Source organism: Physeter macrocephalus, chromosome 18 (assembly GCF_002837175.3).
Source record: "Physeter macrocephalus isolate SW-GA chromosome 18, ASM283717v5, whole genome shotgun sequence".
In the NCBI taxonomy this organism is placed as follows: domain Eukaryota; kingdom Metazoa; phylum Chordata; class Mammalia; order Artiodactyla; family Physeteridae; genus Physeter; species Physeter macrocephalus.
In genome coordinates, this window is record NC_041231.1 from 43,177,977 (window position 1) to 43,202,942 (window position 24,966).

Here is a 24,966-nt window from a genome sequence, read left to right on the forward strand (position 1 = left end):
AAAGAAAGAAAGAAAGAAAGAAAGAAAGAGAAAAGAACTGTAATCCCAGAACCCTAAGTCAAGTGAAAATATTCTTCAGGAATAAAGGGGAAATCAGGCATTCTTTACTTTTTTTTTTTTTTTTTTTTGCGGTACGTGGGCCTCTCACTGTTGTGGCCTCTCCCGTTGCGGAGCACAGGCTCCGGAAGCGCAGGCTCAGCGGCCATGGCTCACAGGCCCAGCCGCTCCACGGCATGTGGGATCCTCCCAGACCGGGGCACGAACCCGTGTCCCCTGCAACGGCAGGCGGACTCTCAACCACTGCGCCACCAGGGAAGCCCGAAATCAGGCATTCTTAGATGAAGGAAAACTGAGAGACTTTGTCATTCACAGACCTTCCCCAAAAGAATGGCTAAAGGAAGTTCTTTAAATAGAAAAGAAACTCTAAAAGAAGGAACCCTGGAACATCAGGAAGGAAGGAAGAACACAGTAAGGCAAAATATGGGATATTATATAATGGTAATATGAGGGACATTACATAGTGATAAAAGGGCCAATCCACCAAGAAGACATAGCAATCCTAAATGTGTATACATTAAACAAAAAAGCTGCAAACTATGTGAAGCAAAACTGATAGAACTGAAAGAAGAAACAAACAAACTCACAATTACAGTTGGAGATTTCAAATTCCTCCATCAACAAATAGGTAGAACAACTAGACAGAAAATCATCAAGGATAGAGAAGAACTCAACAACACCATCAACCAACAGGATATAATCGACATTTATAGATTACTCCACCAAATGACAGCAGAACACACATTCTTTTCAAATGCCAGTGGAACATGGACCAGGATAAACCATAACCAAGGCCATAAACCTCAAGAAATTTAAAAGAATGTAAATAATACAGAATATGTTTTCCAATCACAATGGACTCAAACTAGAAATCAATAATCTCCAACACTTGAAAACTGAACAACACTCTCCTAAGTAATTAAAAAAGGAAGTCTCAAAGGAAATTAGAAAATACACTGAACTGAGACTTCCCTGGTGGTCCAGTGGCTAAGACTCCGTGCCCTCAATACAGGGGGCCGGGGTTCGACCCCTGGTCAGGGAACTAGATCCCACATGCCACAACTAAGAGTTTTCATGCCACAACTAAAACATCCTGCATGCTGCAACTAAGACCCGACACAGAGAAAGAAAAGAAAGAAAGAAAGAAAGAAAGAAAACACACTGAACTGACTGAAAATTAAAATATATTGAAGTTTGTGGGACACAGCTAAAGCAGGGCTGAGAGGAAACTTTATAGCACTGACTGCATATGTTAGAAAAGAGGAAAAGCCTCAAAACAATAATCTAAGCTTGCACCTCAAACACCAAAAAAAAACAAAACAAAACCCCAAAACAAGCAAAAGGAAGGAAATAATAAAAAACAAGCAGAGGGCTTTCCTGGTGGCACAGTGGTTGAGAATCCGCCTGCCAATGCAGGGGACACAGGTTCGTGCCCCGGTCCGGGAAGATCCCACATGCTGCGGAGCGGCTAGGCCCATGAGCCATGGCCACTCAGCCTGCACGTCTGGAGCCTGTGCTCCGCAACGGGAGAGGCCACAACAGTGAGAGGCCCACATACCGCAAAAACAAAACAAAACAAAACAAGCAGAAACCAATGAAATTGAAAACAGAAAAACAATAAAGAAAATCAATGAGGTGAGTTCCCTGGTGGCCTAGTGGTTAGGATTCTGGGCTTTCACTGCTGTGGCCTGGGTTCAGGGAACTGAGATCCCGCAAGCCGCGTGGCACGGCCAAAAAAAGAAAGAAAAATCTTTTTTGAAAAGATCAGTAAAACTGATAAACCTCAAGTGAGGCTGACAAAGAAATAAAAAGAGAGAAGTCACAAATTATTTTTTTATTAAGTAATTAATTTATTTATTTTTGGCTGTGTTGGGTATTCGCTGCTGCGCACGGGCTTTCTCTAGTTGCAGCGAGCGGGGCTACTCTTTTGTTGCGGTGTGCAGGCTTCTCATTGCAGTGGCTTCTCTTGTTGAGGAGCACAGGCTCTAGGCACGAGGGCTTCAGTAGTTGTGGCTCACGGGCTCTAGAGTGCAGGCTCAGTAGTTGTGGCGCATGGGCTTAGTTGCTCTGCGGCATGTGGGATCTTCCCGGACCAGGGCTCAAACCCGTGTCCCCTGCATGAGCAGGTGGATTCTTAACCACTACGCCACCAGGGAAGCCCCACAAATTATTAATATCAGGAATAAAACTGAAGATAACACCACAGAATCTGCCAATGTATAAAGGACAATAAGGGAATACTACAAACAACTTTACACACACACATTTGACAGCTTAGATAAAAAAACAAAAACAAAAACTACCACAGGGACTTCCCTGGTGGCGCAGTGGATAAGACTCCGTGCTCCCAGTGTAGGAGGCCCAGGTTCGATCCCTGGTCAGGGAACCAGATCCTATATGCAACCGCAACTAAGAGTTCACATGCCACAACTAAGGAGCTGGCAAGCCACAACTAAGGAGCCCACCTGCTGCAACTAAGAACTGGCACAACCAAATAAATAAATAAATAAAATATTTTTTTTAAAAAAACTACCACAATTTTTCCAATATGAAATAAGTAATTTGAATAGCCCTATAACGATTAAGAAAATTGAATTCGTAATTTAATAATTCCTCCCCCAAAATCTCCAAGCCTATATGGTTTCACTATAAAATTCTACCAAATGTTTACAGAAAAATTAACACCAATTCTACATAATCCCTCTCAGAAAATAGAAGAGGGAACAATTCCCAATTCATTTTTTTTTTTTTTTTTTTTTTTGCGGTAGGCGGGCCTCTCACTGTTGTGGCCTCTCCCGTTGCGGAGCAAAGGCTCCGGACATTTTTTGTGGTTTGCGGGCCTCTCACTGTTTTGGCCTCTCCCGTTGTGGAGCACAGGCTCCGGACGCGCAGGCTCAGTGGCCATGGGTCATGGGCCTAGCCGCTCCGCAGCATGTGGGATCTTCCCGGACCGGGGCACGAACCTGTGTCCCCTGCATTGGCAGGCGTATTCTCAACCACTGCGCCACCAGGGAAGCCCCAATTCATTTTTTGAAGACAGCATTATTCTGATAACAAAACCAGACAAAGGCAAGACAGAAAAAAAAAATGACAGACTAATATCTCTCATGACTATAGATGCAAAAATACTTAACAAAATGTAAGAAAATAGAACTCAGCAGTATATAAAAAGAATTACACACTATGACCAAGTTGGGGGGTTTATTCCAGCAATGCAAAATTGGTTCAGGATTCAAACATCGATTGATGTAATTCACCATATACGAGGTTAAAGGAGAAAAATCACATGATCACATTAATAAATGAAAAAGAATTTGACAAAAGTCAATATCCATTCATGAGAAAACTCTCAGAAAAAGAGGAATAGAAGGTAACTTTCTCAACTTGATAAAGAGCATCTATCAAAAAAACTACATCTGGGACCTCCCTGGTGGTCCAGTAGTTAAGACTCCACACTTCCACTGCAGGGAGCACCGTGTTCCATCCCTGTTCAGGGAACTACGATCCTGCATGCAGCGTGGTGCGGCCAAAAAAACTAAACAAACAAACAAAAAACTACATCTAACATCATATTTAACAGTGAAATAGTGAATACTTCCCCATGAGATGGGGAACAAGGCAAAAATATCCACTCTCATCACTCTTATTCAACACAGTACTGGAAATTCTAGCCAGTGAAATAAGGAAATAAAAGGTAAACAGATTAGAAATGAAGAAATAAAACTGTCCCTATTTGCAAATAACATGATTATCTACATAGGAAATCCCAAGGAATCTACCAAAAAAAAAAATCCTAGAATTAATAAGGGCATTCAGGAAGGTTCACATGATACAAGATTAACATACAAAAATTGATTGTATTTCTACAAACTAGCAATGAAAATGTAGACAACAAAATTAAAATTATAATACCATTTACAATGCCATTTTACAAAGTCAAATTAAGACAGAAGCACTTAGGTATATGCTGAAAACTACACAATGCTGATGAAAGAAATTAAAGTTCTAAATAAATGGAGAGATATAACATGTCCATGTATTGCAAGACTCAAAATAATGTGTTAATTCTACCCAAATTGACCTATACGTTTAACATAATCTCAGCAAGATTTTTCTCAATTTTCTAAATTATCCTAGAATTTACATGGAAATATTGGGTTGGCCAAAAAGTTTTCTGCAAGATGTTACAGAAAAACCCGAGCGAACTTTTTGGCCAACCCAATACAAAGGAATTATAATAGCTAGAACAATTTTTTTTCATTCATTCATTAATTTATTTACTTTTGGCTGTGTTGGGTCTTCGTTGCTGCACGCGGGCTTTCTCCAGTTGCGGCGAGCGGGGGCTACTCTTCGTTGCGGTGTGTGTGGCTTCTCATTGCGGTGGCTTCTCCTGTTGTGGAGCAGTGCAGGCTTCAGTAGTTGTGGCACACGAATTCAGTAGTTGTGGTTCTCAGGCTCTAGAGCAGAGGCTGAGCAGTTGTGGTGCATGGGCTTAGCTGCTCCGAGGCATGTGAGATCTTCCCGGACCAGGGCTCGAACCCGTGTCCACTGCGTTGGCAGGCGGATTCTTAACCACTGCACCACCGGGGAAGTCCCCATTTTTTTTTTTTAAAGAATAAAGTGGGAGGCATCAGTCTAGTCAATTTCAACTTAGTATACGGCTATACTAATCAAGACTGTGTAGTACTCGTGAAGGGATAGATGCATAAATCAATGGAAGAAACTAGAGTACCCAGAAGTAGACCCACATAAATATGCCCAACTGATTTTTAACAAAGATGCAAACACAATTCAGTGGAAGAAAGAAAAGTCTCTTCAGCAAATGGTATGGTGCAATTGGACAGCCCTAGGGAAAAGAAAAAAAAAAGAGCTCTGACCTAATTCTCATACATAATACAAATATTAACTGAAAATGGAGTCACAGACTTAAATGTAAAAGGTAAACTATAGATAAAACTTTTGGAAAAAACATGTAAGAAAATCTTTGGGATTGCAGGCTAGGTAAAGAGTTCTTAAGACCTGATGCCCCAAACACCCAAAACCCAATCCATAAAAGAAAAATTAACAAACTGGACTTCATCAAAATTTAAAATGTTTGCTCAAAAGACTCTGTTGAGAGGATGAAAAGACAAACTATAGACTGGGAGAAAATATTTGCAAACCACATATCTGACAAAGCACTAGTATTTAGAATAAAGGACACTCAAAACTCAATAATAAAAAAACAAATAATCCAATTAGAAAATGGGCAAAACACATGAACAAACATTTCACCAAACAGGATATACATATAGCAAATGAGCACAGGAAAAGATGTTCAACATCTTCAGCTATTAGGAAAATACAAATTAAAATGAGATATCACTACACACCTATCAGAATGGCTAAAATTAAGAACAGTGACAACACCAAATGTTGGTGAGGATGCAGAGAAACTGGATCACTCATACATTGCTGGTGGAAATATAAAATGATATAGCTACTCTGAAAAAACTGTTTGGTAGTTTCTGTAAAAACTAACACACATGGGACTTCCCTGGAGATCCAGTGGTTAAGACTCCACGCTTCCACTTCAGGGTACACAGGTTTGATCCCTGATGGGGGAACTAAGATTCCACATGCTGGTGCGGTGTGGCCAAAAAAAACAAAACAAAAAACAAAAAAAACCCCACTAAACATGCAACTACCACGTGACTCATCAATTATACTCCTGGGCATTTATTCCAGAGAAACGAAGACTGATTTTCTCAGAAAAACCTCTGTACGTGAATGTTTATAGCATCTTTATTTATAATAGCCAAAAACTGAAAACAACCCAGATGTCCTTCAATGGATGAAAAGTTAAACATATTTGTAGTACATCCACACCATGGACTACTAAAAAGGAATGAACTATTCATATATGCAACAATCTGTATGAATCTCCAGAAAATTAGGTTGAGTTGAAAAAGCCAATCTGAAAAGTTTACATACTGTATAGTTCCATTTATATAAGTCTTGAAATTACAGGCTTATAGAGTTCAGATTAGTGGTTGCTGGGGTGGTTAAGGACTGGAGTGGGGTACGGGAAGTGAATGTGGCTATTAAAGGGCTACATGAAGGATCCTTAGCATGATGGAATTGTTCTGTATCTTGACTGTAACAATGTCAATATCCTAGTTGTGATACTGTACTATAATTTTACAATATATTATCTCTGTGGAAGAACTGAGTAAAGGGTACGTGGGATCCTTTTGTATTATTTATTTATTTCCCTTTTCTTACAACTGTATGTGAATCTGTAAGTATATCAAAATAAAAAATTTAATTTAAAAAATGCACAAAATTAAATGACAAATGCAAAGCATGAAAAAGACTTGCCAAATATGATAAGAAATTAATAACCTTAATATGTCCAAAGGTTTTAGGGGTAGGGGAGTGACAGGCACAAACTACTGGGTGTAAGACAGGCTACAAGGGTGTATTGTACAACTTGGGGAATACAGCCAATATTTTGTAATAACTATAAGTGGAGTGTAACCTTTAAAAATTGTATAAAAATTTTTTAAAATAATAAATTGGGGACTTCCCTTGTGGCACAGGGGTTAAGAATCCGCCTGCCAATGCAGAGGACATGGGTTCGATCCCTGAACCGGTAAGATCCCACATGCTGCAGAGCAACTAAGCCCACGCGCCACAATTACTGAGCCTGCGCTCTAGAGCTCGCGTGCCACAATTACTGAGCCCGTGTGCTGCAACTACTGAAGCCCGCGCACCTAGAGCCCGTGCTCTGCAACAAGAGAAGCCACCACAATGAGAAGCCCACGCACCGCAACAGAGTAGCCACTGCTTGCGGCAACTAGAGAGCCTGCGCTGCAATGAAGACCCAACACAGCCAAAAATAAATAAAACAAAATAATAAATTCAAACATGTCCAAAGCTTTTACAAGTCAATAGAAAAACAAACAAATGAGCAAAGAACACAAATAGGCATTTCACAAAGGAAAAATACAAACAGCTAATACGCATCAAAAAAATTAACCTCACCGACAATTAAAGAGCAAGAAAAATTAAAACAATGCAAATTTTTCACCCATCAGACTAGCAGAGATTGTAAATTAGATGTCACAGAATCTGCTGGGAAGTAAGAGCTCTTATACTATTGACAGGAATAGAAAATGACAGACTTTTATAGGAGGGCCATTTAGTAAAATGCATTAAAAACCTTTTTAAAAAGTACATACCTTAACAAAAAAAAGTACATACCTTTAATCATACTAATTACAAGTCTAGACATTTAGCCTAAGAAAATAATCAGGAACACATGCAGAGACTTATTTACAAAGATCTTCACTATGGCATGTAATTTGTCATGTCCCCAGATAAGGTATCATTGGGTAAATGACGGCCATGTATTGAAATAAATACAGAAAATGATGCTTGAGAAAAAAAATCACAAAAGTATTGTGACATATCAAATGAAAAAAGCTGGTTACAAAACTATTGCAATATGTGACCCCAATTTTATTTCAAAAGATAACTTTTTTTAATACAAGTTTACCAAAAAGACTAGAAGAATTCACACAGAAAGCATAACAGTGGGGTGGTATCATGGGTGATAAATACATTGTTTTCTGTGTGCTTCTCTGCATTACCAAAATTTTTCTAGCAAAGACTGTGTGTTAAATTGCTTCAGCCATTAGAAGAAAAAAGCAGTAACACTTTTTTAAAAAGGAGCCCTGTGTGGTAAGGCAGGCAGGCAGTCAGTTCACACCCTTGGCCTGGGAACAAGCCAGACACTTTAAGGGCACTGAGCCTTTGGGCAAATGGCAGAGACATAACATGTTAGGCAGGAACAGCCTCCCTTCCACCTCTGATGAGACAAGACTCACCTTTCAGAGTTCCTGAAGTAGCTGCTAATAAGGGTGGACAAGTCTGAGCTGACCCATCACAGGTGTGACATTTGGTTGATTTGTTACACTGTCCTGGTTCTTGATTCTACTACGATTGCTTCCATGTTCCTGAAAACCTTGAAACTGTTTTGCACACCTGACCTGAAGTCTTTATAAAGGGTGAAAGGACATAAACATGCACACAAAATTGTATACCCAATGGAAAAAGCTAGCCACCTCCCCCCAAATCATATCCCCCCACCCCAGATCACACCCTCACCTGTAACAAGCACTTGATCCGTTCTCCAGGGGTCATAATCCCCGTGGTGAATACACCAGATAACATCCCAGCTGCAAATAGTTGGGGGTAGCTATATTGAAAACAAAAACAAGAGGCAAGAACCTGTGACTAACCACCCAGAACAGAGGCAATCCCAGCAAAGAGGACTTTGAAAGAAAAAATAAGTACTTGGACTGGGCAGAAGTCCAGCACAAATAAAGCATATTTCACACAAAACCCAAGTTCTAGGTATATTCTGACGTCAAATTTCCCAAGGCAGGGGTCTCAGTGCCAAGAGCAATATGAGCTTGGTCACGAGGCCCACATGCACGCTCAGATGGCCTCACCCATGGGAGAAGTTTCCTCCCCGGCCTGCCATGCACAGTGACTACGGATGAGTTTCCAGGCCTCTCTGAGCCTTGATCTGTAAAGTTCAGGGATGTTGTGGAAAAAAGCCTCTAACCCAGAATGTAGACCTCAGTCAACCCCAGTTCCCCTCCAATCTCGCCTCCTCTGGATCACCAAGGGCCTGAGAACATTTAAAGCCAAGATTCACAAAGGATGGCGTCAAGCCCGGAGGAACGGCTGTGGCCACTTCCACAGGCTAAGGGGCAGCCAGGCCAGTTGTGAGGAATGTGTTGTAAGATGCTGGGAAGGGCCCAGTCAGGGATGGTACCCAGAGACATGATGGGTCCTGTGGCCTTCCATGCAGGGAATAGTCCACCAGTGGCCAGAGATATGGATCCTCACCATGGCCCTCACAGAATGAACCACACTGAATATTTGGAGGAATTGGAGGCTCCTAGCATCACGGCCTGTCCCACCTCTGGCATCTCCTTTCCTTTCTAAGATTAGCTATACCAGACTGGTCGGGAGGCAGTGGAGCACAGAGCTGCAATTAGCATTTCAATAGTGTCCCCACAATTTAGCAAATGTTGTTGAAAAACTTCACTTTCTTGCCTGGGCCGCAAACCCCTCCTAACCCCAAGCCTCCGAGAGCTGAGCCTTCAGGCCTGTCCCACCCTACAAGGAGCCCAAAACCTGGAGAACAGATGTCAAATGGGGAAAGGGAGACATCCACTTCAGGTCCTTCCTTCCAGGCAGGGAACCAGTCTCAGTGGTCCTGTTTTTTCCAGGCACTCACACAACTACCTCAGGCATGCAAGCCCAGCACACAAGCTGACTGTTCAACAGTCAGGAGACTTGTTTTCATGCTTGGCCTCCTTTACAGTCTCAGTTCACACTGCTGTCCCCAAGAGGAGCCCTCTTAGCAATGAAACTTCCCCTAATGAGACCAACATCTGTTCTTCCATGTATGCCCAGACCTTAGGCTGGACATACCTCCACCTCCCGGGACTGAGGACTTTCCTCTGAACAGGGTCTGTGTGTGCACAGGGTACCATGCAGACACCCTACGTGGGTGGACCATTCTGCCACCCTTCACCCCCACACCAAGGAAGCATCTGTGAGTGCTGGACCCAAGGTCCTGGTAATGTTCCTTTCCATATTGTCCCCAAACACTACTGCAGGGAGGGGAAGGTGGCAGGGTTGACATTCAGGATTCAGAGCATGGCAGGATTATGGGGGCAGGACCCTGAGTGTCTCAACCTTTGCTTAAGCAGGAAGGGTGCTTCTCTGAGGACTGACGCGATAGTATAGGGGATACAAGCTACAGGCTGAAGTACTAGCAGTGACCCCATGGGTGTTCTTGTGCATGGCCCTTGTGAGCTAGCACATGAGCTAAAAGACCAGGTGCTCAGAGAGGACATGTGTCCATAGGACATCTGGACTACTAACAGTCAAACACAGTTTCAAAAGGAAGCCCCACACACCCACATTTGGGGCCACCTGCGGCTTTTTATAGAAGCTGGTCACATTCAGAGGGTCACAAGGACTCCAAAAATAGAGTTTCACATTACGAGCATTTCTATCTATGTCCAGACCCTTACTCAGCCTGCTGTGGCCTGAAGTACTGACAGAAAACAACCACATGGCACCCTGGGCTGCCTCCCTTGAGCTCCTAATCCCAAGCCTAGCCAGGGTCCTGTGATGCCTGCAGCCCCTCCCAGGAGTTGTCAGCCTGCACAGCTCAGACTGAGAGTGCCTTGTCATCCCATGTTTCAACTCAGAATTCCCCTGCATCCCAAGAAGCCTGTTTTCATTAACTACTTTGTAAATTCTGAACTATAATTCTGCCTCATCTGCCTCTTCATACCCAAATTTAACTTAAAGTTTACTGAAAGGAAATATACTAATTTATTTCACTTTAACAGAGAAATCAGGGACTTCCCTGGTGCCCCAGTGGTTAAGAATCCGCCTGCCAATGCAGGGGACATGGGTTCAAGCCCTGGTCCGGGAAAATCCCACATGCCGCGGAGCAACTAAGCCCACAAGCCACAACTACTGAGCCTGCGTGCCACAACTACTGAAGCCTGCACACCACAACTACTGAGCCCGCGCACCTAGAGCCCGTGCTCCGCAACAAGAGAAGCCTCCGCAATGAGAAGCCCGCACACTGCAAAGAAGAGTAGCCCCTGCTTGCCACAACTAGAGAAAGCCCGTGCACAGCAACAGAGACCCAATGCAGCCAAATTAATTAATTAATTAATTAATTAATTTTTTTTAAAACCCAGAGGGGGGGGGAACCAGAGAAACCAATATCTGAAATAATTATGTTATTAAAATGAAGTAAAACAAAAGTTGGAACCTTCCCTTCTCCCAACCAGGTGATGGGAAACAAGGCTGCTGCTGTCATTACTGCAGCACCAGGTACCTTCATGGCATTTTACACACATTTTAGCATTCAGACCTCCCAATGCTGTGGAGTTAAGCAATACTACATCACAGAAGAAATTATGACAACTTAATAAGGGGGTGGGGGAGGGATCTGAGTTTTTCTTTTTCCCTTTTGGTTCACAGGGCAAAGGAAAACTCAAGTACCTCCCTCAAGTGGAGCAACCAGGAGCTAGCCCTGGGGACCCAGGAGGACAGCCACTACCTGTCAGCCAAGGTTCTTTCCCTTAACCTGTGTCACACCACCAGGCAGAACAGCATCGAGTCCTCCAGGCTTGTAAGTACTCACCTGAGCACATCCTCTGGGTGTTTTTGTTGCAGTTTCTTTCCCAAACCAAACCCAAAGAAGCACACGGCAAACATGGGGGTGACCCCAATGATGGGGGCGGCCATGCCCCGATATAGACCCGTGATGCCCTGCAAGGAATCACAGAAGTGGAAGCTGTTTACAGACACAGCTAACTTTTACATCACTGAAACAGGGAAGCAGTGTGTCCTCTGACCTGTGGCCTCCTTCCCTCACCTCCCCTCCAAGCAAGGAGAGATTTTAAAAGGAAGAATACTCCCACATTTATCAGAAATAGTTTATCTTCTTATACACTGCTGGAGAAACTGAAAACAGCTCCTATTCTGGAAGGCAATCTGGAAATATGTAGCTTACACTTTCATCAGAAAATTCTCTGTCTAGAAATGTATTCTAAGGAAATACTCAGATATAAAAAAGAATGACATCAGGAATTTATTAAGTAGCAAAATTCTGGAATGAACCTAAAAATTACCAAATAGGAGATTGAGACACATTATGGGAACTCCATAAAGAGATTGAGACACATTATGGGAACTCCATAAATGGACATTCACATAGCCATAAAATCACATTGTAACATGAGAAGAGACTACTAAGTTTAAAAAAAGCAGGCTACAGGGACTTCCCTGGTGGCACAGTGGTTAAGAATCTGCCTAAGAATGCAGGGGACACGGGTTCGAGCCCTGGTTCGATCCCTGGTCCAATCCCTGGTCCGGGAAGATCCCACATGCCGTGGAGCAACTAAGCCCGTGCGCCACAACTACTGAGCCTGCGTGCCTAGAGCCCATGCTCCACAACAAGGGAAGCCACCGCAATGAGAAGTCCGCGCACCACAACGAAGAGTAACCCCCGCTCGCCACAACCAGAGAAAGCCTGCATGCAGCAATAAAGACCCAATGCAGCCATAAATAAATAAATAAATAAATAAGCAGGCTACAAAACAGAATGTACAATGTGACTTCTTTGGTGTGACATTAGAGGTGTGCGAAATTTTTGTATTTCCCAAGTATTAAGACATGAGGGGACGGCTTCCCTGGTGGCGCAGTGGTTGAGTCTGCCTGCTGATGCAGGGGACACGGGTTCGTGCCGCGGTCCGGGAAGATCCCTCACGCCACGGAGCGGCTGGGCCCGTGAGCCATGGCCACTGAGCCTGCGCGTCCAGAGCCGCCTGTGCTCCGCAACGGGAGAGGCCACAACAGTGAGAGGCCCGCGTACCACAAAAAAACAAACAAACAAAAAAGACATGAGGGGAGTTCCCTGGTGGCCTAGTGGTTAGGATTCCAGGCTTTCACTGCTGTGGCCCAGGTTCAATCCCTGGTCAGGAAACTGAGATCACTCAAGCCGCCCAATGTGCCCCCCACAAAAAAAGACATGGGGTTTTTATTGTTAAAGACAATAGCAAGACTGCACATCAATTTTCACTAGTACACTTTGAAAATGAAAGCAACTATGTAGTAGCCAATAAATAGACAAATAGATATCCCAACCAAACAAGTTAGTAAATCAAGGAAGAGGAAGATCTGGGACCCAGGAGACCAAGGGTTTGGCCCAAGAGAGATGAAGGGGATCTCCAGGATGGTGTCTGGTACAGAGGGCCTGGGAAGAAACCAGTCTACATGGCAGTATGAGGATAGAGGACTCCGGGAAGAGTTTGTTTGTTTTTTCCAAGAAGAACAAAGCAAAACAATAAACAATGGAACAACAGATTATAACTGTTTTGGCAGTGTGGAAAACCAAACAAAAAGGTATTCTACAGAGCATTTAGGGTACAGGATGACAGAGGCAGAGATTCAAAGAAACACAGCAAAAGAAACTGACGCAATTTTTAACCCACCCTCAAGAAAAACAAAAAGTTGTACAAGAAATGAAATGCACATCATAGAACATTACTTAGTTAACAGAGAAAAACATATATAAAGTTGTAATCATGAAAACACTGAATTGTACTAAACCACAAAGTATGATAAAATTATATGGGCAGGGCAGAAAGGTGATAAGGAATGCAAGAGTTAAAATCATCTACCACAAATAGGTAGCTAAAACACATTTTTTTCTCTCTTTTTTTCAATTGGAGTATAATTGCTTTACAATGTTGTGTTAGTTTTATTTTTAAATAAGTAAATAAATATTTATTTATTTATTTATTTTTGGTTGCGTTGGGTCTTTGTTGCTGCGCGCGGGCTTTCTCTAGTTGTGGCGAGCGGGGGCTACTCTTTGTTGCCATGTGCAGGCTCCTCATTGAGGTGGCTTCTCTTGTTGCGGAGCATGGGCTCTAGGTGCGCAGGCTTCAGTAGTTGTGGCTCATAGGCTCTAGAGCGCAGGCTCAATAGTTGTGGCGCACGGGCTTAGTTGCTCCACGGCATGTGGGATCTTCCCAGACCAGGGCTCGAACCCGTGTCCCCTGCATTGGCAGGTGGATTCTTAACCACTGGGGCACCAGGGAAGTCCCTGTGTTAGTTTTAAAACACATTTTTAAATGTATAAAATATACGTATGCATCTAGGTAGAAAAGAGCATTAATAACTGAGAGCTCAAGGTAACCTCTAAAGAATTGGGGTGGGAGGGCTACTTTGTTACAAGTCCTTCAGTAGCAAACTAAGTGCTTGTATCATTTTAATACAAATAAGGGATAATTTTTAAAACAAAACACAAAAAAATGTTAAAGTTGCTCCCTACAGAAAGTAGCAGGAGAAACAGGGTGGAGTTGCACACTGAGAGGGTCCACAGACCTAGGCTGGAGAACCTGCCTCGCTACAGACCCTGGACATTCACAACCCATCTTCTTTCCAGAGCTCAAGGGGCACAACTGTACCCGTCAGTACTCCTCCCAGATCCTGCAAAGGTCTAGCACTGCTACAGGCTGTAAGCAGACTCACCAAGGACAAAGTGCAGAGGAGGTAAATAGGAAAGGTGAATAGGAAGAGAAGGTTCTGAGAAGGATCTGCAAAAGCAGCATGTGACAAAGCCCCCAAAATCCCCTCCCACAGCTTCCCACCTGGGCTGAGAGGATGCCCAAGGCCTGAGGGCCAAACCCACACCTCCCAACAACTCCTCTAGCCTTCCTTCCACTGTCTGGCCTACCCAGTTCCACGCAGCACAACCAAGACCCGTTTGGCAGCACCAGAAAGCAGAGAGCTCAATCTGGCATGGCAAAACCCAGAGACAAGCACAAATATAAACTAAGGAAGCCTATTCAACTCTGCAGGGAGTTGGATTTATACGAGCCATTCTCACCAGGCCTCCAGCACCCAGCACACTGCCCAGGCACTGAATAGGACCTCAATAACATTTGCTGACCAAGAGGCATGTAATCCTGCCTCTCTGTAAAGGCAGAGAACTCTTAGCTGACTTGAAGCCCAAAGCCTCCAATGGACACCGTTAAGACTCCATTCTGGGCTGATGAAAGGAAGAGAGCCTTACAGAAGAAAAGGCAGCACCGTCTCACGCATGGGTGGTTGGGTAGACTCCACCTCAAAATCTTCCTCCCATGCCTGGGTCCTGCAGGAACCCTGGGAACAACTTTTCCTCCCAGACCGAGTCCATCACTCACCAGCATCCCCTCTTTATCTGGGTGACACTTGCTTCTCAGTTTCTGTATATTTAATAAACACCATATATATATTTATTCATATTAGAGTTATATTTTAGGAAACAAAGGAAAAGTTCTCAACAAGGTCTTGTCACATATGTGCTAATGAAGTCAGTAATACATGTCACTAGTAATTAAACCTTTTTTAAAATCCCATGTTTTCACTTTAAGAAATATCTGAAAAATTACTATGTAATTAAATAACCTCAAACCAATTTAGTTTCCTTCAGTTAGTTTAGTCTAGAGGTTTGAAGACTCTGCTGGCCTCTTTTCACTGTTCCTCAGACTGGCTGACTCTTCCTCCAGATTTTATGTGAACTTCTGACACTGATCCCTGTCAAACTGACTGATCCAGATTTGCATTTTCTTCTATTTCACGTCTCCAACTATTCCTCATGAATTCCCTGTGGTCTAAATTCTGCCATCCAAAAGGCGGAACCATTTTAGAACCATTTTATTAGCTTCAGTCATTCACATAAAACAGTAGCTGGAACTACCAAAGACTCCAGAGCGATGACAATAGGAGGGCATAGGATGGCACGGTGAGAGAGCCACAGCTGTGGGCTAGACCTCCAACAGAACTATGCAAAGTCACCCTATTCCCCCAGAGAAGTAACAAATCAACCCTGTGAAACTATTCCTCTGAATAAGAGAAATGCCCAGCACCAAGATTCCGTACCTCTCTCATTAGAGTCTTCCGGAAACAGTCAAAGGTCCCAGAATACATGGGAGGCTGTCCAGGCAAACTTGGGGGCTGCGTCTGCAGTCGGACCTGAAACCAGAAGTTAAAATACAGTCATTTCCCAGAATCAGAACTGCCTGTCAGTAGCGATGGCCCAACTGTCTGCTAAACTCATAACAGAGAAAGCTGCACCTCTGTGCACGTCTTCAGCATTCACTTTATCTGCTGGATTCAGACTTCTCTTTCTTCTAGTTTATTCAAACCCTGTACTCACAAGTCATTAGTAGCATGCTTTTGGAGAGAGTGACAGTTCCTCTGATTTCCTCAGCCACTTACTTTTGCTATTTATTTCTTATCTAATGGATCCCACGATGATCCAGTGGAATAGGTACTACCAGTTTACAAATGAGGAGGCTGGGTTTAGTGAGTTCAAATCATGTGCCAGTGAATGCAAAGCTCAGTTCAGCTCTAGGCACTCTCCACACCCATTTGAAGTGCCTTGTCGGTGGTTAGGTAAGGTGCTCAACAAAGATATTTTGCAATGAGGTGGATTTGATCCTACTTTTCTTGGTCCTCATCCTTCTCCACCTTTTGGTGTATCCAATGCTTCAAACTGTCTCTCTCTTTAAACCTCCCTTCTTGGTACTCCTTCCTTTGTCTCCTTTTCTACTCCAGGAGTCCTCCAAGGCTAAGTACCCTACTCATCTGTTCCACTATCCCTTTCAGAAAACTCAGATTCCAGGGCTTCAGATTCTGCTCAGGGATAACTTTTACTCAGCCATCTTCAGACCTTCTCTCCCCACCTTTTGGGCTACATTTCAAACTGCCTGGAGAAGCTCTCCCCACTCAAATCACCTCCAGAATCTCATCCTTTTGATGAATCACCCATTTGTGCCAGAGCCATCAGGCTACCCTCTTTCTCAGGATTTGAAACTCTAGCATCCAACCACTTCCTGTTACTTCTCCTCCTCTTATTCACATGGGCACCAAGGCTTTTGGAGAGTTCCTTCAAGATTCTTCCAGAATCCTAATTTCTTCCTCTCTCCATCTGAAGTCTTCTCTTAGGCCAAGTCCTCACCTATTCTTACCCAGTGTGATGGTTTTCAAACATTCCCACTAACTCTTTGATACTATTCCCCTTCAAAAGTTAATCCTAATTCCCCTCCCCTTGGATGTGGGCCAAACTCAGTGACTCACTTCTACCTAACAGAATGTAGTGGTTTTGATGCTATGTGACTTCTCCAAGGCTAGGTGACAGAAAGGTCAGCTTCTGCCTGTCTTCATCTCAGGTTATTTGCTTTGGGGAAAGTCAGCCACCATGTTATGAGGATACTCAAGCAGTCTGAAGAGGTCATGTGTGGAGGAAAGAAGGCCTCCTGACAACAGTCAGCACTAACTGCCAGCATGTGAATGAACCACACAGAAGCCAATCCTTCAGATTAGTACAGTCCTGGCCAACAGCTTTTTGTTGCTTTTGGTTGAAGGACAGGGTCTTTGGTTCAGTATTGGGTTTTTTTAAACAGCTTTATTAAGATATAATTCGTGGGCTTCCCTGGTGGCGCAGTGGTTGAGAGTCCGCCTGCCGATGTAGGGGACACGGGTTCGTGCCCCCGTCCGGGAAGATCCCACATGCTGCGGAGCAGCTGGGCCCGTGAGCCATGGCCGCTGAGCCTGCGCGTCCGGAGCCTGTGCTCCGCAACAGGAGAGGCCACAACAGTGAGAGGCCCACGTACCACAAAAAAATAAATAAATAAAAAATAAAGTATACAGTTAAGTGCTTCTTGGTGTATTTGCAGAGTTGTGCAACCTTCATTATAATCAGTTTTAGAATATTTTCATCACCCCAAAAAGAAATACCACACCCATTAGTAGTCACTCCCCATTCCCCTCTTCTCTCAGCCCCTGGCAATTACTAATATAGCTTCCATCTCTATGGATTTGCCTATTCTGTATATTTCATATAAATAAATCATACAATATGTGGTCTTTCACACTTGGCTTCTTTCACTTAGCATAATGTGTTCAAAGTTCATCTATGTTGTAGAATATATCAGTCCTTCATTCCTTTTTATGGGTAAATAATATTCCACTGTACAAATATACCATGTTTTGTTTATCTGCTCATCAGATAATGACAAATTACATTTTTTCCACTTTTATTATTATGAATAATGGTGCTATAAACTTTTGTGTGCAGGTTTTTGTGTGGATATTATGTTTTCAATTCTCTTGGATATTATATTACCCAAGCATAATTGTATTGGTCAAGATTCTCCAGAGAAATAGAACCAATAGGATATGTAGATTTATTTGTTTGTTTGTTATAAGCAATTGGCTCACACAATTATGGAGGCAGACAAATCCTAAGACCTGCAGTCAGTAAGCTGGAGACCCAGGAAAGTCAATAGGATAGTTCTAGTTCAAGTCTGAAGACCTGAGAACCAGGAGAGCTAATGGTTCAAGTCCCAGTTCAAAAGCTGGCAGAGAAACTAACACAACATTGTAAAGCAATTATACTCCAATAAAGATGTTAAAAAAAAAAAGCTGGCAGGCTCAAGACCCAAGAAGAGGGCTTCCCTGGTGGCGCAGTGGTTGAGAGTCTGCCTGGCAATGCAGGGGACCCGGCTTCGTGCCCCGGTCCGGGAAGATCCCACGTACCACGGAGTGGCTGGGCCCGTGAGCCATGGCCGCTGAGCCTGTGCATCCGGAGCCTGTGCTCTGCAACGGGAGAGGCCACAGCAGTGAGAGGCCCGCGTACCGCAAAAAAAAAAAAAAGAGAAAAAAAAAAAAAAGACCCAAGAAGAGCCAATGCTTCAGTTTGAGTCCAAAGGCAGGAAAAGACCAATGTCCCAGCTCAATCAGTCAGGAGGGAGGAGTTTCAGCTTTTTGTTCTATTGAGGCCTTCAACTGACTGGATGAGGGCCACCCACATTAGGGAGGGCAATCTACTTTACTTAGTCTACCTTAAATGCTAATCTCATCCAGAAACATCCTCACAGATACACCCAGAACAATGTTTGACCAATATCTGAACACCCCACAGCCCAGTTGACACATAAAATTAACCATCACAGGAGAATTGCTGGGTCATATGCTAACTCTATGTTTAACCTTTTCAGGAACTGCCAGACTGTTTTCCAAAGAGCATTGTATGAATGTTCCAGTTTCTCCACATCCCATCATCTGTTATTTATTTATTTTTAATTATAGCCATCATAGTGGGTGTTAGGTGGTATCTCACTGTGATTTTTATTTACATTTTCATGATGGATAATGATGTGGAATATTTTTCATGTGTTTATTGGCCATTTGTATATCTTCTTTGGAGAAATGTCTATTCAGATCCTTTGCCCATTTTTTTCCTTAACTATTTTACTTTATTTTATTTTATTTTATTTTATTTTTTATTTCTTTATTTTTTTGGCCGCACTGCATGGCATGCGGAACTTCCCTGACCAGGCATCGAACCTGTGCCCCCTGAAGTGGAGGCATGGAGTCTTAACCAATGGACCACCAGGGAAATCCCCAGTTTTGTTTTGTTTTTTTTTTACTGTCATAAAATACACATAAAATTTACCATCTCAACCATTTTTAAGTGTACAGTTCAGTGATATTAAATACATTCATAACGTTGTACAACCATCACCACCATCCAGAATTCTTTTTGTCTTATAAAACTGAATTAGTTTATTAGTTCACTTAGCCTAATGTTTTCAGTATTCATCCATGTGGTTGCAAGGTCAGAATTTCCTTCTTTTTAAGGCTGAATAACACCCCATTGTATGTATATGCCACATTTTGCTTATTCATTCTTCCATTTGTGGACACTTGGGTTGCTCCCATGTTTCAGCTATGTGAATAATGCTGCTATGAACAGGGGTGTACAAATATCTCTTCAAGACCCTGCTTTCAATTCTTTTGGGTATATATCCAGAAATGGAATTGCGGGATCATATAGTAATCCTATTTTTAATTTTTTTGAGGAACTGGCATACTGTTTTCCACAGTCACTGTACAGTTTAACATTCCCAACAACAGTGCACAAGAGTTCCGAGGTCTCCACATCCTCGCCTAATAATAACACTTCTTGTTATTATTATTATTTTTTGGCCGTGCTGTGCGGCATGCAGGATCCTAGCTCCCTGACGAGGGATGGAACCGTGCCCCCCGCAGTGGAAGTACGGAGTCCCAACCACTGGACCAGCAGGGAAGTCCCTATTGTTGTTGTTTTAAGCCACTAAGTTTTGGGATAAGTTGTTACACCGCCAGAGATAACTGATACACCCCGTTATATACTTCTGCAGGTTTTTTCCTTGCTATTTTTCCTGCTCTGAGTTCTGCTTCCTAATCCTTCTCAGGCTGCTATCATACTAACTTTTCCAAGACAACATTTTCATCATGCTGTTCCTCTATTACTTTAAATTTCTCATTCTTGATTTTGTTAGGGCCTTTTGTCCCACACTAAGGAACTCACTCTCTAGGCAATGGAGGTGACATGCATATCTGAGAAGTTTATGGGACACAACAGTAGAAATGTCCAGAGGCTCCTGCTGCTTTGCATCCAAAATCCCTTATTTGGTCTTCAGATCCTCCATGGTCAGGCACAACCTGTCCAAGTTAGTAGAGAGAGAGAAATGGACCAAAACTTCTGACTGATAACTTTTTGTGATTTTGTATAAATCTCATATGTCTCATCATGACATCTGCCACCCAGGCCCAGCAAGAACATTAAAGTCCTCCATGGCTGGTCTTATTTTACAGCCTGCTTCCACTGTCAAGCCTATATCCACCTTCACTCCTGCCTTCCCCCTACTTCCCCCGAATGTCTGGGTCTCCCTACTTCTCCAGTCAGAACTCAGCCAGCCCTTCATCATGTGCCATAAAGCCTTTCCAAACTGAAGTGCTGCACCTCTTGCCTTCCCAGACCACAGTTAGTCACCTCAGACCTCTGAAAGTGCCTCTAGGCCAAGCTTTGATTGGAGGCCACCTGGCTCTTTGAGGTCAAAAGGACAGTAGTCGGCAATTTGTGGTTTTGGCTTAAGCTAAAAGGAGACTTTCTGGCTATTAAAAATGCAGTGAGCATTTTCAGTCATTTCCATTTCAGTACAGAGGTCCTCGGGCCCTTCCTGGGAATGACATCTGATTGGGGAGGAAGGGCAAGAGGATATGGAGGTAGGAGCAACATTTGTATCAGGGACCAACAGGGTTTCGTTTTTCTTTAGAGAGAGGCCCCAGCTGCCTAGAACTAACAAGATCAAGAGTAGAAAGAGAGGTCAGACAATTCTCCCTTACATCAGTGCTGCTTAGAACGACCACTGTCTGGGAAGCCCTAACACACATGGCATTTACCAATTACTGAATAAATATCTGATCTTGTGTTTCACAGTGCCCAAACCAGCCCAGTTGCTTTAATCCTGGTCCTGTGATAGAATGACCCCAGATCCTCTCCTAGATGAAAGGCAGCAAAGAGCCTGCTGCCCAAACTTGCCTGGAGAATGTCCCCAAAGCAATTTCCCTGTGGAGGAAACCCAATCCAACATTCCAATAAGTCTCCTACACAGGCTTCATGCCTGCTCCCTACAGGCTCACCCTGGCCATGATCTGTCAATTTCCTCCAAGCGTGTGCAGAAATAAGGTTAGAAAACTAGGATGAAACTTTGAATGCTAAGTCACAGGGTATGGACTTTGGTCTCCAGCAAGGCCTTGCTGAAAGTGTTCCAGGGGAAAGAGTTGATGCATAATGTGAGGATAAGCAGGGAACAAGCCCTGATGAGTTTCCCCCTTCCTGGAGCCTCAATCTGACCATGGCTTCCTCACCAGGTTGTTGTGGGGATCAGCCTTGCCCTGGGAAATCTGATCACTTGCTTTCCCTGGAAGGAGCTCAGTCACTGAGGACATCATCGCTTCCCACAGGAGGCCACTCAGGCTAACATGGGGCGACAGGCTTTAGATGGTCAAGAAAGGTTCAAAGGAGATAGTGATGGAGCACTCTGGGCCCAGAGAAATGTGTCAAAAGACATGTCTGGAATAACCTTGCCTCAGTCTTTAGCTCTCTTCCTGAAGTGGGATTTACAGATGCCTTTTTCAACCTTGCTGATAATGTTAGGGTTTTCAGAAGTCAGAGCTTTGGGACGGTGCTTTTTCTTTACCATCCTCAAAGAAGTGGCGCCAGATCAGAAGAGGCTTCCGGACAGAAAACTTTTTTTTTTAAATCAAGGGCCCTTGGTGGGCGGTTAGACGCTGCTCATTCTGCAACGTCCAGCTCTCTGGGGTAGAAGAATAGTTTCCCCGACCCCCGAAAGGGAGATTCCCTAGACGTCTCACGAACGCTCCCACGGGCCCCACTTCTATCCCAGACCGAGCCTCGCGGGAGACCCTACTTTCCGCGCCCTGCCCGAGCCTCCTCCCTCCAGCCCGCGCCCCAGCATCCTCGCACCTTGACCGTGTCCAGCGGGTGCCCCACGAATACCAGGCACATGCCTCCAAAGCCGCCGGCCAGCAGGTTCTTGAGCGGGCTAATGGGCTTCGCCCGGTCTGCCATGGTCCGTCCGTCAGTCACCGTGCCTGCCAGCTCCCGGCAGCCCCGCTCCACTGCCCCAGCCACGGCGCCGGCGCCGCCGACCTTTCACCCACTTTCGCGTGGGCGGGGCATGAGCCCGGGGCAGGTCGGGAGGAGGGCCTAGACCGTCTGCCAGGCCCGGCTTCCGCCGAGGGGAAGTGCTTCCGGCCGCAGCCCGCCTCCATGGGCGTGGCTTAAGGGAGCGGGGCTGGCCCGGACGCCTCGTGGGCGGTGTTTGGGAGTGGCGGCGGTTGGTGGACTTACTCCTCCTCCCGGAAGTCTTCCCGGACTTGAGTGTTTCCTCCCTTAAGCTCCCGTTCCTCCACTCACTCCGCAGAAGTCGATTGCGCTCCGCTATGTGACAGACGCCCTTCCAGGTGCTGGAGGCACAGCTGTTAGCACAGCACATAGGTCCCTGTTCTTGTGGAGCTTACAGGCCATAACAAAGATAAATAAGTGAAAAATGCGTAGTGTATCGAGTTGTGATAAATGCAATGAAGAAAAATAAATCTGGAAAAAGGATTAGAGAGTATTGGAGGGCAAGGAATTTGCAATTTTCATTAGGTGAGTAAAGGACAGTTTCACTGAGAAGGTGACTGGATTCAAGAACTGAGAAGCTGAGGAAGTGATATATCCATAGATATGGGGGGAGGGGGAGAGATCTTCCAGGCAAAAGAAAAGAATGCAAAAGCCCTGAGATTGGCTGTGCCTGGCCTGTTTGAGGAACCACCTGGAGGCCTTTGTGGCTAGAGCAGAGTTAGGGAGAGGAAGATATGGAGGTAATGTTGGCATATCAAGCGGGGCTTTGTGTGGGACATCAGCCTCTCCTCTGAAGTAGATGGGGGCTATTCTGGGGTTCTGAGCAGGGGATTGACATAGTCTGACTTTTGAGTTAATAGAATCCCTCTTTCTGTGGTTTGAGAATAGACTACGAAGCAGGGAGCCTTGAGGAGGCTAAAGGTCATGGTCAGAGATGCTGGACTCCATCAGAACACAGCACAGCAGATGGTGAGATGTGTTTGGATTCTGGATATATTCGGAAGGAAAAACCTAAAGGAATTGTTTTTTGTGTTTTTTTTTAATTTACTTTTACTTATTTATTTTTGGATGCGTTGGGTCTTCGTTGCGGTGCACGGGCTTCTCATAGTGGTGGCTTCTCTTGTTGTGGAGCACGGGCTCTAGGAGCGCGGGCTTCAGTAGTTGTGGCTCACGGGCTGTAGAGCGCAGGCTCAGCAGATGTGGCGCATGGGCTTACTTGCTCTGCGGCATGTGGGATCTTCCTGGAACAGGGCTCGAACCCATGTCCCCTGCATTGGCAGGCGGATTCTTAACCACTGCGTCACCAGGGAAGCCCAGGAATTGTTAATGAACAGAATATAAGGTACATAAGAGAGGAGTTAAGGATGATGCTAATGTTTTGACTTACTGACTCTAGGTGGACAGTATTCAGGTATTCACTATATTACTCTTTAATCATTTCTGTATGTTTGTAATTTATCAAATTCAAAAGCTGTGAACAGGGCTTCCCTGGTGGTGCAGTGGTTGGGAATCCGCCTGCCAGTGCAGGGGACACGGGTTCGAGCCCTGGTCCAGGAAGATCCCACATACCATGGAGCAACTAAACCTGTGCCACAACTACTGAGCCTACGCTCTAGAGCCCGCGAGCCACAACTACTGAGCCCACATGCCACAACTGCTGAAGCCTGCGTGCCTAGAGCCCATGCTCCCCAACAAGAGAAGCCACCGCAATGAGACGCCCGCACACCACAATGAAAAGTAGCCTCCACTCGCTGCAACTAGAGAAAGCCCGCGGCCAGCAACAAAGACCCAACACAGCCAAAAATAAATAAATAAATAAATATATTTTTTAAATCTGTGAACAATAAACATCTACAGCAGGAACCTCACTGCCAAGCCAACCTAACAACAGTCCTCCTCTGTAGGCACTCCCAGGCTAGCAGGAAGCCTAGAATAGGGAGAATGGACCATGTATGCTAGGGGTGGAAAGATCAGTGACAGGATCGGGATTGGGATCAGGAAGTGAGTGGGCCTGACTGGTGCAGAAGGCACCAGGGGAGTGGAAGGGGGGTGGAAGGGGAGTGGAAGACAAGGAGGCTGGGGCAAGGCCCAAAAGCCTGTTTACTCTGTGTTACAGGCTTTTTCTAGATGGGGATGGGGAACCATGGAAGAATTTTAAGCACAGTGTTGACATGATCAGGTTTGTTTTAGAAAATCTATTTTGGATGGATGAATTTGTCTTGGGAGAGAATGGAAGCAGGGAGACCAGTTAAGGGAAAATTACAGTGGTGCAACGAGAGGCAGTAAAGGCATTAACTGAGCCTGGTGCTCATCGCTGGATTGGCGATGGTAATGGGACCATGTTTATTTCACTTGTGACTTGTAGAACTCTGGCTGCAGAAGAGGATCTAATTTAGAGTCAATCTGCAGCTTCAGGAAGAGATGGTGTTTGTTATAGAACCACCCTCCTGATAAACCCTCCTGGTAAACCTGGTAAATCCTCCTGGTAAATCCTCCTGGTAAACCCCGACACACCTGAACGTGGACTCCACTGAAGCTCACCAGCTTTTATTAAATCCTCATAGGGTAACTGATAATCCACTAAACAAATGGTCTTCCTGCTTCTTCATCTGATAAGCCTTACACACAGCTAGAAAACTCATCTGAAATTTAATCTGACTGTGTCATTCCCTGGCCAAAAAACGTCTTCAGCTCCTCATTGCATCAGAATAAAATATAAGTGGTTCAGGGGCAGTCAAGGTTCTTCACAATTTCATGCTAGCTTACTTCTTCAACCTTATTTTTCCCTA

At 44.3% G+C, this 24,966-nt stretch overlaps 1 protein-coding gene across 1 annotated transcript in view; it reads right to left on the bottom strand.

The window, feature by feature from the left end:
* SLC25A20 (solute carrier family 25 member 20) overlaps window positions 1–22,228 on the bottom strand; it is a 33,305-nt gene extending 11,077 nt beyond the window's left edge. Inside the window, exons 1-4 of the mRNA XM_007129894.4 lie at window positions 22,016–22,228; window positions 15,577–15,669; window positions 11,291–11,418; window positions 8,209–8,299 (exon numbers count right to left, since the gene is read on the bottom strand). Of these exons, the coding sequence (XP_007129956.1) occupies window positions 8,209–8,299; window positions 11,291–11,418; window positions 15,577–15,669; window positions 22,016–22,120 (417 nt within the window). The 5' untranslated portion in view covers window positions 22,121–22,228. The remainder of the gene's footprint in view (window positions 1–8,208; window positions 8,300–11,290; window positions 11,419–15,576; window positions 15,670–22,015) is intronic.
* Between the last annotated feature and the right edge of the window lie 2,738 nt (window positions 22,229–24,966).